At 46.0% G+C, this 13,068-nt stretch overlaps 1 protein-coding gene across 3 annotated transcripts in view; it reads right to left on the bottom strand.

Moving 5' to 3' along the window:
- Positions 1-1,759: 1,759 nt before the first annotated feature.
- Positions 1,760-13,068, bottom strand: part of TAF12 (TATA-box binding protein associated factor 12) — a 33,185-nt gene continuing 21,876 nt past the window's right edge. For all 3 annotated transcript variants that reach the window (XM_078073545.1, XM_078073544.1, XM_078073546.1), the window contains 3 exons: positions 10,562-10,676; positions 3,863-3,951; positions 1,760-2,236 (listed from right to left, as the gene is read on the bottom strand). In XM_078073545.1, the coding sequence (XP_077929671.1) occupies positions 2,201-2,236; positions 3,863-3,951; positions 10,562-10,676 (240 nt within the window). In that variant the 3' untranslated portion in view covers positions 1,760-2,200. The remainder of the gene's footprint in view (positions 2,237-3,862; positions 3,952-10,561; positions 10,677-13,068) is intronic.

Here is a 13,068-nt window from a genome sequence, read left to right as displayed (position 1 = left end):
AGTTGCCTACACTACACCCTCCCACTCCTGCAAGACAGACAGATAGACACACAGCACAGACATACAGATAGACACACACACACACACACACACACACACACACACACACACACACACACGGCAGCCTCTGAAGCCTGGGCACTGGACCTCGCCACAATGCCTGCGAGCTGGCCTCAGGCTTGCTTCCACGCAGTTCTCGCTCCCTCAGAGATCTCCACCCCTTCACCTGAGTCCCTCAACTCGGCTGGTCAGCCCCCCCCTGCCCCCCCCAACCTCTCTCTCCTTTGCAGCCCTAGGGACAGAGGCAGTTTTTTTTGTTTGTTTTTTAAAAGATGTATCCATTTATTCCAGAAAGAGAGCGAGCACGTGCAAGCGGGGAGAGGGGCAGAGGGAAAGAAAATCTCAAGCTGACTTCACATGGAGTGCCGAGCCCCACGCAGGGCCAATCCCAGGACCCGGAGATCACAACCTGAGCCGAAATTAAGAGTCAGAGGCTTAACTGACTGAGCCACCCAGGTGCCCCAGACACAGAGGCAGTTTTTCACTCACCCTATAGCAGGGCTGCTCCCTGTGTTTTTTATTCATCAGTGTAGCCCACTGCCCAGCCCAGGCCCAGGCCCAGGCCCAGCTTATAAATACTTGCTGAATGAACAGCCCCTCCACATACAGGTAGGACAAGACTCAAGATAGATGAAGCCACTTACCTGTCACACAGCGGATCAAGAATTGAGAACTATGGACTCTCCCCCAGCTCTTTCCGTTAAACTGCCCCAATTCCTTTGTCCCTTTCTGTCCTCAATGGAGGATTCAAAACTAATTCTGGATTCCTTCGTAGCTGTCAAGGTCAGTGACTCGCTCCTACTATCGGAACTCAGCAGGAGGCCTTTTGCTGTTTGATATCACCAACAGAACATCCTTTGAGAGTGTCACCCAGTGGCATTGGAAGGTTCTGGAAAAAGTGAAACCCTTCAACATCCTCTTCCTGGTGGTAGGCCACAAGAGAGACCTGGTGCCTGAGCACAGCTGATGCCGGAGGAAGGGGAGAAGCTGGCTGCCTCTCTGGGTGCGCACCTTGGCCAAGAGCAACAGGAACATCAGCACAGCCTCAAGAGATCTACGAGGCTTGAAGAGAAGGGTTCTGGGCTCAAACTCCGAGTGGGAGGGGGTGAAAAGCAGGGCAAGGACAATGTGCCCATGCTGGTGACCCCTGGATGGAAGAGCCAGGCCCTCTGAAGCCCAAGGAACCCTCATAATCCACAAGGGCTATGCTGGGCTCAGGACGGGATGATGCTAGGTGCCACTGAAGGTCATGACCCTGAGGTCTTAGGGGCCTGGCTTCCTTTGCATGATGGAGAAAATACCAGGATCAGGGATGTCGACAACTAAGAACAGAAAAGGCACCGGCACAGATGGGCCTTTCCCCAGGTCACTGCCATCCTGTCTTAGGGCCAAGGATGAACTCCAGGAGTTCCAGAAGAGCAGGTCAAAAAAGGTTTTGCCAAAACCAGGATGCCTCTTCAGTTTGGGGTTCATGAGAGAAGGTCACTCTGCCCCATTTTTATGGCAGAGAAACTGGACTCAAACTCCTACTCATGGTATGGCCTTCCTTGGAGTAAAATAATAGAAAAATTCCTGGTTTTTTTCTCCTCACAGAAATGAATAATGGTGCTGCCACCTGCTGACAGAGAGCTACATCCAGCCTTCCTTGTCCTCTTAACTCCCTCTGGCCTTTCAAAGGCTGTAAGCCATGTACCCTGTCTTTCGATTAATAACTTCTTTATTCTGGAAAAGCAAATGAAAGTCATATTCATATAAACACTGACATTACAAAGTACAGGGAAAAGGGGAAGGGAGAAGAAACACAAACCTCTACAAATCCTGCTAATACTGTCTCACCAAACAAGACCATAATGCTTTGTCCCATATTCAATCACTTATATAATAAACCACAAATAAAATCTTCTCTGGAAGATACATCGTTCCTCTTTGAGACGGCAGGGAAAAGGGACTGGAAGTTGGGATAGGAGGCTTTATTCTTTTGGCAGATCCTCTCAGTCATTATAGATATTGCTGCACTGTTAATAAAAAATATATGCTTCTCTGTAAAGCATTAAAAAAAAAATCCAAGGATGAGATGGCTGAGGTCTCAGCTCAAGTATCTCCAAATACATTGTTGTCCATTCCCTGACCTTCCCGTGTGTTATTTCTTGGTTGTTTTCCGGATCAGTGCCATTCTCTGAAAGGAGAGCGAAATAACCAATTACACAGCTTAGAGTCAGGAACTTTCCCAGTCACCCACGTGGGGCACGGTCTATACCACAAGCCAGAGCCCTGGGGAACCTACATTCACAGGGCAGCTCAGCAGGCTCCTTTGAGCCTGAGAGCAGTCTTCAGGGCCCCAAGAGATGTTTAGATAGTGGATCCATTTCATTGACCAAAAGACCCAAACTGCTGGAGGTTAGCAGGATGGCAAAAAAGTTAAAACCAGAAGATGACAGCTCTTGTCTTCTGGGGACTGAGGCCATCCAAGTGTGTGTTTCCAGGCCCCCAGACTAATCTCTCTGAGGATGAAGAAAATAGGGAAGGGGGCTGTTCCAAGCCTGTGGCCACACATAAAGGGAGCTGACATTTCACACTTGATGACCTACAATGAAGGAAATGGACACTAACAATTTCCACCACAACCCATCAGGGAAACATTCAGGTCATGGGGGTTTCAAATTTTACTATTACCAGCCACTGGCCAAATTACTGATTTGCTTTGTTTACTCTTTTGACCAAGACACTGTCCTAATATTATGATACTTGCTGAGAGAGAGAGAGAGAGAGCGCTGAAAAGTAGGTAATTTGGAAACAGAGCCAAAATGACCATCCACTGTCTGAAGGGACTCCCTTCTGAAGCATACTGTGGCCCTTTGATTCAGGCTATTGGTGACTTCCCTATAGGGCTTCCTCTGTGAGGTCTGTAAACATACACACTCCACAGATCCAGGCTATGGACAAGCAAGGGACACTCAGCCAGAACCACCCAAATGTGCCCATCAAGCTTGGAAAAAGCTCACTTTTCAAATCAGAGCAGCCAGTTAAATTAAGCCTTTGTTAAAAGGAAGCCATCATTGCTATTAGACTGACCGATGAGAGACACAACTTGTTGCACAGCAGAAGTGGAGTTAGGTTCTTGTACTGACCCCTCAGGTCTGCAGTCAGAGGGACAGAGGCCAGAAGGCCTGGCCCAGCAGCCTGCGTGCTACCCTCCAGCACAAGTACAGCCTGTCTCTCCTTTCTTTCTTTCTTTTTTTTTTTTTTAAAGATTTTATTTATTTATTTGCCAGAGAGAGAGGGAGACTACAAGCAGGGGGAGTGGCAGAGGGAGAAGCAGGCAAGGAGCCCGACGCGGGACTCAGTCCCAGGACCCTGAGATCATGACCTGAGCCGAAGGCAGACGCTTGACGACTGAGCCACCCAGGCGCCCCTCTCTCCTTTCTTTAAACTGCCCTCTAGTGAGAGGGCCACACACGACGTTCCAATCAGCCACAGTGCAGAGAGATTTCATTAGGGAGATGTGGACGGGGCGAGTTCTGTCCATATTAGAAGAACCTACAATTAACAGCTTTAAGTGACACCCATCAGGGTTGACAGGAAAAACTGAGACCCCATGTGGGAACAGCAGAGTACCACAGAAGTAACTGACTGTTCTCCTGTGGAGTCCTGCTGCCTCTTGCCCTCTCTGATCTTTGGTCCAGGAAGCAGAGCTTCCTGTGTGGAGGGAGTAACAAGTGCAGGGACCATAGCTGTGTGCGCTCCCTCAGAGACAGCTCAAGGGGTGGACTGTGGCTGCCCTGGGGTTCTGATGGCTCCTCACCTGTTTGTGGGCCTCTGTGGTGCAAGCCTTTTTGTAGGGTCGGATTTCTTCAGAGCCAAATCCTGGGATCCACATGTTCCACTGGCGTTCTGCAAGGAAGAGGCCAGCACAGAGATAAGGGGGCAGTGAAGGCAGGATCAGGGTGCAGTGTGACCCTCGGACAAGGGTCAGGGAGGACTAATCTGAGCGATCAACTGTAGTAATGAACAGTGGCCCTGCAGACAGGTCTATGGAATACAAATGGAGAATCACATGTGGTGCCTCCAAGGTTTTAAATGACACCATTCGACCTTCTTGCAAAGACAAAGGAGTAACTGAGTCCAGGCTGTGAGCACTGAGCCCTAAGGTTTCCATGCAGCTCCACAGAAGAGGAAATTCCTTTGTTCTTCAGTTGTCTTTCTTTCTTTTTTTTTTTTTTTTTTTTTTTTTTTTTTTTTAAAGATTTTATTTGTTTGACAGAGAGAGACACAGCGAGAGAGGGAACACAAGCAGGGGGAGTGGGAGAGGGAGAAGCAGGCTTCCCGCCGAGCAGGGAGCCCGATGCGGGGCTCGATCCCAGGACACTAGGATCATGACCTGAGCCGAAGGCAGACGCTTAACGACTGAGCCACCCAGGCGCCCCTTTTCTTTCTTTTTTTTAAGTAGGCTCCATGCCCAATGTGGGGCTCGAACTCATGATGCCGAGATCAAGAGTCGCACACTCCACTGACTGAGTCAGCCAGGTGCCCCTTCAGTTGTCTTACTCCTATGTTCAAAGTCACCCCTCTCAAACCCAAAGGAAGAGGAGGAGCAGACAGGCATTCCTAGTGTTCAGGAGTTAAGAGCTGAGTTCCAGCTCTGCTGCTTCACTGTGGAGCTGGATGACGCTGGGTCTCAGTTTCTTCATCTTTTACATGGTAGTAACAACTGTAATAACCACCTCATAGGGCGGTTGAGAGCATTCAAGGGCACAGTGCAATCCCAGAGCCTGGGATAAATGCACAGAGACATGGGTAAGTCCATACCACAGCCCTGTGTCCCGGTGCCAGTGGATATGTCATCCCTGTGAGAGTGTCACCAGAAGTTCCAACAGGGCAGATTCCATTTATTAGACTGTGTCAGTAACTGGCATAGCGACAGGGGCCCAAAGCCACAAATAAAAGCGTGTTGCACTTTAAGTATACCCAGTATAAAAAATTATACTTACACAAGATTATTTAGGGAATAAGTCTACTCAAAAGGAGTTACATACTTTATCATACTCCCCGAAAGCAGTAAAAACAGACTTACAAATCTGTTTTGCCCCACGCACAGCACTTACTTAAATTGAATATTAGTGGTTTTATAGTTATACTTTGTGTCTAACGTACAGTAACTACTGGGTGCATGAATGATTCATGTTTGGTTCTAGAAGAATTTTATATATAGCTCTCCTCCAATATTTTTTTTTTAAAGATTTTATTTATTTTTTTTGACAGGGAGAGACACAGCAAGAGAGGGAACACAAGCAGGAGGAGTGGGAGAGGGAGAAGCAGGCTTCCCGTCAAGCGGGGGAGCCCGATGCGGGGCTCGATCCCAGGACCCTGGGATCATGACCTGAGGCGAAAGCAGACGCTTAACGACTGAGCCATCCAGGCACCTTGTCTTTTTTTTTTTTTTTAAAGATTTTATTTAGAGGTGCCTGGGTGGCTCAGTCATTAGGTGCCTGCCTTCGGCTCAGGTCATGATCCCAGGGTCCTGGGATCGAGCCCCGCATCAGGCTTCCTGCTCGGCGGGGGGCCTGCTTCTCCCTCTCCCACTCCCCTGCTTGTGTTCCCTCTCTCGCTGTCTCTCTCTCTGTCAAATAAATAAATAAAATCTTAAAAAAAAAAGATTTTATTTATTTGTCAGAGAGAGAGAGAGAGCACAAGCAGGGAGAGTGGCAGGCAGAGGGAGAAGCAGGCTCCCCACTGAGCAAGGAGCCCAATGCGGGACTTGATCCCAGGATCCCGGGATTATGACCTGAGCAGAAGGCAGACGCCCAACCAACTGAGCCACCTAGGCGTCCCTCCTCCAATATTTCTTTGAAAATAAAAATGCTGAAGGCTTCTGCTAATAATATCTGTTGTCAGTACTTGAAAGTGACACTGAGATCATTCTTTGGGAATTAAACTTTACAATCCACACAAAGTGGATCAGGATATGGATCTGCAAAGTCTCTTTAAAGAAAGAGTAGTGGTGCGCATGGCTGACTCACTTGGTGGAGCATGCGACTCTTGATCTCAGGGTTTTGAGTTCAAGCCCCACATTAGGTGTAGAGATTACATAAAAAAATAAAATCTTAGGGGCACCTGAGTGGTGCAGTCGGGTGAGCAACCATCTCTTGGTTTCAGGTCAGGTCCTGATCTCGAGGTCGTGGGACTGAGCCCCGACTTGGGCTCCGAACTTAGCAGGGAGTGTACTTAAGACTTTCTCTCCCTCTCTCTCTACCCCTCCCCCTGGCTCTCTCTCTCTCAAATAAATAAATAAATCCCGGATCGCTGGGTAGCTCAGTTAGTTAGGTGTCCAACTCTTGGTTTCAGCTGAGATCATGATCTCAGCGTCAAGGGACTGAGCCCCCATCTGGCTCCTCACTCAGCATGGGGTCTGCTTGAGAGTCTCTCCCTTTCCCTCTCCCTGCTTGTTCTCGCTCCAAAATAAATGAATAAAATCTTTTAAAAAATTAAAATAAATAAATCTTTAAAAAAAATTTTTTTTAAATCTGAAAAAAAAGCTACCAGGCAAGAATGCACACACATTAAATATGTGTAGCAAAATATTTAAATATGCATTTATTTTTTAAGATTTTATTTATTTGACAGAAAGCATAAGCTGGGGGGAGGGGCAGCAGGAGAGGAGAAGCAGGGCTCAATCCCAGGACCCCAGGATCACAACCTGAGCCGAAGGCAGACACTTAACTTGACTGAGCCACCCAGGTGTCCCTAAATGTGCATGCATTTATATTTTATATAATATTAATGTAATAGCAACAACAATCATTTAGTGACTAAAAGGTATAGTAAAAATGTGTGGCATAGGGGTGCCTGGGTGGCTCAGTCGTTAAGTGTCTGCCTTCGGCTCAGGTCATGATCCCAGGGTCCTGGGATCAAGCCTTCCATCAGGCTCCCTGCTCCACAGGAAGCCTGCTTCTCCCTCTCCCACTCCCCCGCTTGTGTTCCCTCTCTCGCTGTCTCTCTCTGTCAAATAAATAAATAAAATCTTTTAAAAAAAATGTGTGGCATAGGGCGCCTGGGTGGCTCAGTTGGTTAAGCGACTGCCTTCGGCTCAGGTCATGATCCTGGAGTCCCAGGATCGAGTCCCGCATCGGGCTCCCTGCTCGGCAGGGAGTCTGCTTCTCCCTCTGACCCTCCTCCCTCTCATGCTCTCTGTCTCTCATTCTCTCTCTCTCAAATAAATAAATAAAATCTTTAAAAAAAAAAAAATGTGTGGCATAAAGCAACATTGTACAAAGCATTCCATGTACATTATGTCATTGAACTTTCATATTTCTCAAGACTTTATCCATCAGAAGGGGAGGTTAGTCAATTATGCAAGTATAGGAAATCGGGTCAGAAGCAAACCCAGCTCTGCCCATCCCAGTCTGTCAGGAGAGAGGTGGTGTCCAGAGTTTACAGCTCCATTGGCAAGCTTATCTTTGTTGGGGTAGTGGTGTGCAGCAGACCTAGGTGGTCTGGTGCCATTCAATACCAGGTTCCCTAATTCCCCACGCTCCGATCCCATACCCCCTAAGCAATCTTCTGATTATGATTCAGCCTCCATTAGGCCTGCTACAGAAGCTGTTCTGGCCATGCAGAATTGTGAGTATTCTTGTTGCTGTGATAATTACTTCTCACCCTTAATGAATAACCTAATATTCTAATTGTATTATCAATAATTAAAATACAAAATATTTAAAAATAGGAATGCCAAACTCTCAAAGTAATATAATCTGTTGTGCGTGGGGTTTTTGAGGCAAGATATACATAAAATTTACCATTTTAACCATTTTTTAGTATACAGTTTGGTGGCATTCAGCACATTCACACTGTTGTGCAACCATTACCATTATCCATTTCCAAAACGTTTTCATCATCTCAAATTAAAACTCTGTACATATTAAATAAGTCCCCATTTCCCCTCCCACAGCCCCTTGTCACCACCATTCTACTTTCTGTCGCTATCAATTTGCGTTGTGATGGTTTTAAAACATGTCTGCAAATTCTGTTACATGCCTCCCATCAAGAAGTGCAGCCTAGGGATGTCTGGGTGGCTCAGTGGTTAAGCGTCTGACTTCAGCTCAGGTCATGATCCCAGGGTCCTGGGATTGAGCCCCACATCGGGCTCCCTGCTCGGTGGGAAGCCTGTTTCTCCCTCTCCCACTCCCCCTGCTTGTGTTCCTGCTCTCGCTCTCTCTCTCTCTGTCAAATAAATAAATAAAATCTTAAAAAAAAAAAGAAGAAGAAGAAGTGGAGGCTATGTTCCTTCCCCTTGAACCTGGCCATATCTTTGTGATAGCCTCAAAGAATAGAATTTAGGGAGTGCCTGGGTGGTTCAGTCGGTAAAGCATCTGACTCTTGATTTTGGCTCAGGTCATGATCTCAGGGTCTTGAGATCGAGCCCTGCATTGTTGGCTCCGAGCTCAGCCGGGAGTCTGCTGCTCTCCTTCTCCCTCTCCCCCTGCCCCTCCCCCTGCTTGCATGCCCCCCCCCAATAAATAAATAAATAAATAAATAAATAAATAAATAAATCCATACATACATAAATCTATCTTTAGGAAAAAAAATAGAATTCAGTAGGAATGATGCTGTGTGACTTCAGACACTACATTAGTAAAGGCCGTGCAATTTCTGCCAGGTGGTTATGGGACACACATCCTGGGAGCCTTCAGCTACCATGTAAGAAGTCCACCTATCCTGGGACTGCACAGGATGAGACCGTGTTGAGAGACTGCAGAGAGAGGGAGACCTGTGGAGTCCCAGGTTGTTCTTTTTTTTTTTAAGATTCATTTATTTTAGAGAGAGAAAGAGAGAGAGCACGAGCAGGAGGGGCAGGGGGAGAGGGAGCAAGAATCTCAAGCAGACTCCTCACTGAGCCTGACTCAGGGCTCAATCTCACAACCCTGAGATCACAACCTGAGCCAGAACCAAGATTTTGACACTTAACTGACTGTGCCACCCAGGCGCCCCTGGAATCCCAGCATTTTGAGAGTTTCTAGCCCCAATATCAGACTTGGACATGATGAAACTCTGTTATGGGTCGAATTGTGTCCCTCAAAAAAGACATGTTTAAGTCCTAACCCCCAGTACCTCAGAATATACTGGAAATAGGGTTATTGCAGATACGATTAATTAAGATGAGGTCGTACAGGAGTAGGGTGGGCCCTTAATCCTGTATGACTGGCATCCCACGAGAGGAGAAGAGACAGAGAGAGGGACACACACAAGGGAGAAGGCCACGTGAAGACCGAGGCATAGACAGAGTGACGCAACTATACGCAGGGGATGCCAAGGATTGCTAGCCACCCAGCAGCTAGGAAAAGGTGAGGAAGGATTCTTCACAGAAGCATTGAGGGATCACGGCCCTCCTGATACCTTGATTTTAGGTTTTTGGCCTCCAGAAATGTGAGAGAATAAATTTTGTTGTTTTAAGCTACCTAGTTTGTGGCACTTTGTTACAGTAGCCCTAGGAGACTAATACATCTTCCTTCAAAACAATCTCAGCCCTAGGTACCACCTGACTTTAATTACATGAGAGACCCTCAGCAAAACTGCCTAGCTAAGCCCAGTCAACCCCCAGACATATGAACAAAATAAACAATTGTTACTGTTTTAAGCCACTGTTATCATTTTAAGTTTGTTACCTAATAATAGATAATTGGAATATCTGTCTTCTGTTATTAAAACCAGCAATATGAACCAGAAGTATGTTACTTATTCCACCAAGATTACCAGCACTTCCCCAAGCTGTATCTTCCTGTCACCGGGAAGGAAGCCTTTCAGTAATTACTCATGGGTTGATCTATACTGAATCCCTTAATTTCTTCTGCCTCATTCAGTTGGCCTGATTATCTTTGTACTCACAAGATTGTTCACTTTCTTTTGAGCACACTGTAACCAGTGCAGAAGGGGGCTTATTCATTTCCCAAGTGATGATGTTAGCAATGTTAGCGAGTATCTCTCAGAAAAACCCAAGCTTGAATTTAGTGTCTGGTAAGTAGAAAAATGGAATACAAAATTATATGTACATTATGATTATAATTTTTTGGGGGGGAATGGATAAATAGGCTAAAAACTGGAAGAGAAACACCATTATTTAAATGGTGGAAACATAATAGCTACATTTACAAAACTCTTACTTTGTGCCAGGCCCCGAGTCACCTGACAAATATAACCCATAATTCTCACGATCACCCTGTAAGGATGATATTATGATCTCTACTTTACAAATGAGAAAACAGGCTCTAAGAGAAAGTAAGGAGGAAGGACAAGGTGATACAGATAGAAAGTGGCAAATCCAATGCCTGGGCTTATTCTCCTGACCATGGATGGATTTCTCTTCTCTATGTGATGCTAATTGAATGAATACATCTATCCCGGAGCCCAAAAGTCTAATCCTGACATGAAAGTTCCTCTGACTACACGTTCCTGGTGGTCCTGAAGGAGCAACAGTGTGGATGCCTCAGGGAGAAACGAGACAACATACCTAGATGCAGCTGGACATCTTTCACCTCCAGGGTGCTGGACTTGCGATGCCGAGCAAGCTGGCAGGCCGCTGTCACCACACTCTCAATAAAATCATCAGCAATCTGCAGCAGCATCTGGGAGACAAAAGTGGGGAAGAGTAACCATGACATTGGCAGAACAGGCTCCTGTTGCTGGGACAACTGTGTCTGCTTGAATCACATATTTAGTTAGGCTTTCTATTAGAAGGCCTGGAATCAGCATTTGGACTACGGTGAAGATGAGGAGGAGTGAGGACAACACTAGAAACACATCAACTCATTACGCAGGTTGAGTGCAACTCACACGTTTCTGAGGACGTTATTCTCTGTACTTTCTACCTAGAGGGATCAACCAGCCCAATCCCTCACCCTCATATTTTCTTCAGAATTAAGTGGGAAAACAAAAGTGAATCATTATACTTCCTCATTCACAGTCTCCTAAAGCATTTTTATTTCCATTAATCTCACCGAGTCCTTATACTAATCCTGCGAAAAAAGTGGGGCAGGGATTTTATCCTCCTTCTATGCAGAAGGGTGCTGACTCACGGCCATGCAACTGCTAAGCAGTGGACCCAGGATTTGACTTTGAGGTTCCATGTCCAAAACCTGGGTTCTTTCCACTTCATTATCAATTATCCTGGACTATGTGAAGAGTAAAGTCAGAATTCTGAAGCTAAAAATCTACGTGAAAAAAATTGGAATTTTCGTCAGTCAGTTCGTTCCCCATGGCTTCCTCTGCTGACCAAAAATAAAATAAAATTACAACCATGGATAGACATTACTTATTCTGCTAGACCATTATTGCATTGTCATCTTTCCTATGAAACCAAATGGATACCATCTAATGGAGAGACCGACCCTCCCTCCCTCCCTCCCTCTCTCTTTCTTTTTAAAGTAAGCTCTTGGGGCGCCTGGGTGGCTCAGTTGGTTGGGCGTCTGCCTTTGGCTCAGGTCGTGATCCCAGGGTCCAGGGATTGAGCCCCGCATCCGGCTCCGTGCTTCTCCATCTCCTCTGCCCCTCCTCCCTGCCTATGCTCTCTCTCTCTCTCACACTCTATCTCTCTTAAATAAATGAATAAAACCTTAAAAATAAAGAAAAAGTAAGGTCTATGCCCAACGTGGGGCTTGAATTCACCACCCCAAGACCAAGAGTTGCACGCTCTACCAACTCAGTCAGCCAAGCACCCCCTAATGGAGAGATTTCTGATTAAACATGGCAGATCAATTCCAAAAATGACCTCCTCTCCTTCCTTAAATGCACTAAAATAACAGTAAAGGAAAAAAAGACATATAAATCCACAAAGACAATAAGAACAGAAGAGAAAAACTTAAGAGAATCCAATTTTAAAGTAAAATTTTTTTTAAAGATTTTATTTATTTATTTGACAGAGAGGGAGAGAGAGCACACACAAGCAGGGGGAGCAGGAGAGGGAGAAGCAGGCTTCCCGCAGAGCAGGGAGCCCGATGCGGGGCTCGATCTCAGGACCCTGGGATCAAGACCTGAGCAAAAGGCAGACGCTTAACCGACTGAGCCACCCAGGCTCCCCTAAAGTAAATTTTTGCCAAAGAGATAACAGAGGAAAAGTGGGATCTGATATAGCAGACGGAAGGCACAACATAAGTGCCCATCGAAAGGACACCAATGAGAATTGACCTGATTTACCCCCTGCAACTCCTAGAAGATCCAGGTTCTGGAAGTGCCATTTATCACAGAATATTGGGCTGAGGCATGGAACTAAAGACTGAGAAATTACTACATGTCTATATACAGACTAGTCTCCCATGCCCCCACACTCCAAAAGCAGCCAAGTGACCTCCCCACACATACCTGACCCAGAACACAGTAGGTTTATTCCCTCGAGAACTGAATAGGCATGGCTCTGGATTAAAATACACCAGACACAGCAGAGGGAGGGGACAGACACAGCCTCCCTCTCTTGCCTTTCTCCCAGAATGTCAGAAGCTAGAGATAAACCCTCCAGATAGGAGCCTGGAGGATTTTTCTCTGGAGATCCTAAACAACTCCAGAGAAAAGACTTACAGATGCTGACATGTAGAGAATCCCCTATAAGAAGGCTGACTTGTGGACAAATTATTCTGAAGTGAAGCCAGTGGTTTGCTAAAACTGGCTGAGTGGAGCTCATAAAAGCCAATTGATTATATGCATTTCTTCACAATCTTAAAGTCACTAACATGTGGATAGCTTAAAACAGGGCATATTGGGAATATTTACACCATAGAAATTATGAAATGTTAAAAATTAGGGTCTTTCTCTCCACAGAGTTGGTTGCTAAACATTTACCAGTACATTACTGAATGAAGCCCATCAGTAAGTTCTGCTTGAAATCAGTTATTTATTTGTTTATTTTAACAATAAAGATTTTTTTTAAGGTTTTATTTATTTATTTGACAGAGAGAGACACAGCGAGAGGGGGAGTGGGGGAAGGGGAGTGGGAGAAGGGGAAGCAGGCTACCTGCTGAGCAGGGA

The sequence above is a fragment of the Halichoerus grypus genome, chromosome 5 (genome assembly GCF_964656455.1).
Source record: "Halichoerus grypus chromosome 5, mHalGry1.hap1.1, whole genome shotgun sequence".
In the NCBI taxonomy this organism is placed as follows: domain Eukaryota; kingdom Metazoa; phylum Chordata; class Mammalia; order Carnivora; family Phocidae; genus Halichoerus; species Halichoerus grypus.
Note: the sequence above shows the minus strand (reverse complement) of the source record. Positions and strands in the feature narration are given on the sequence as shown.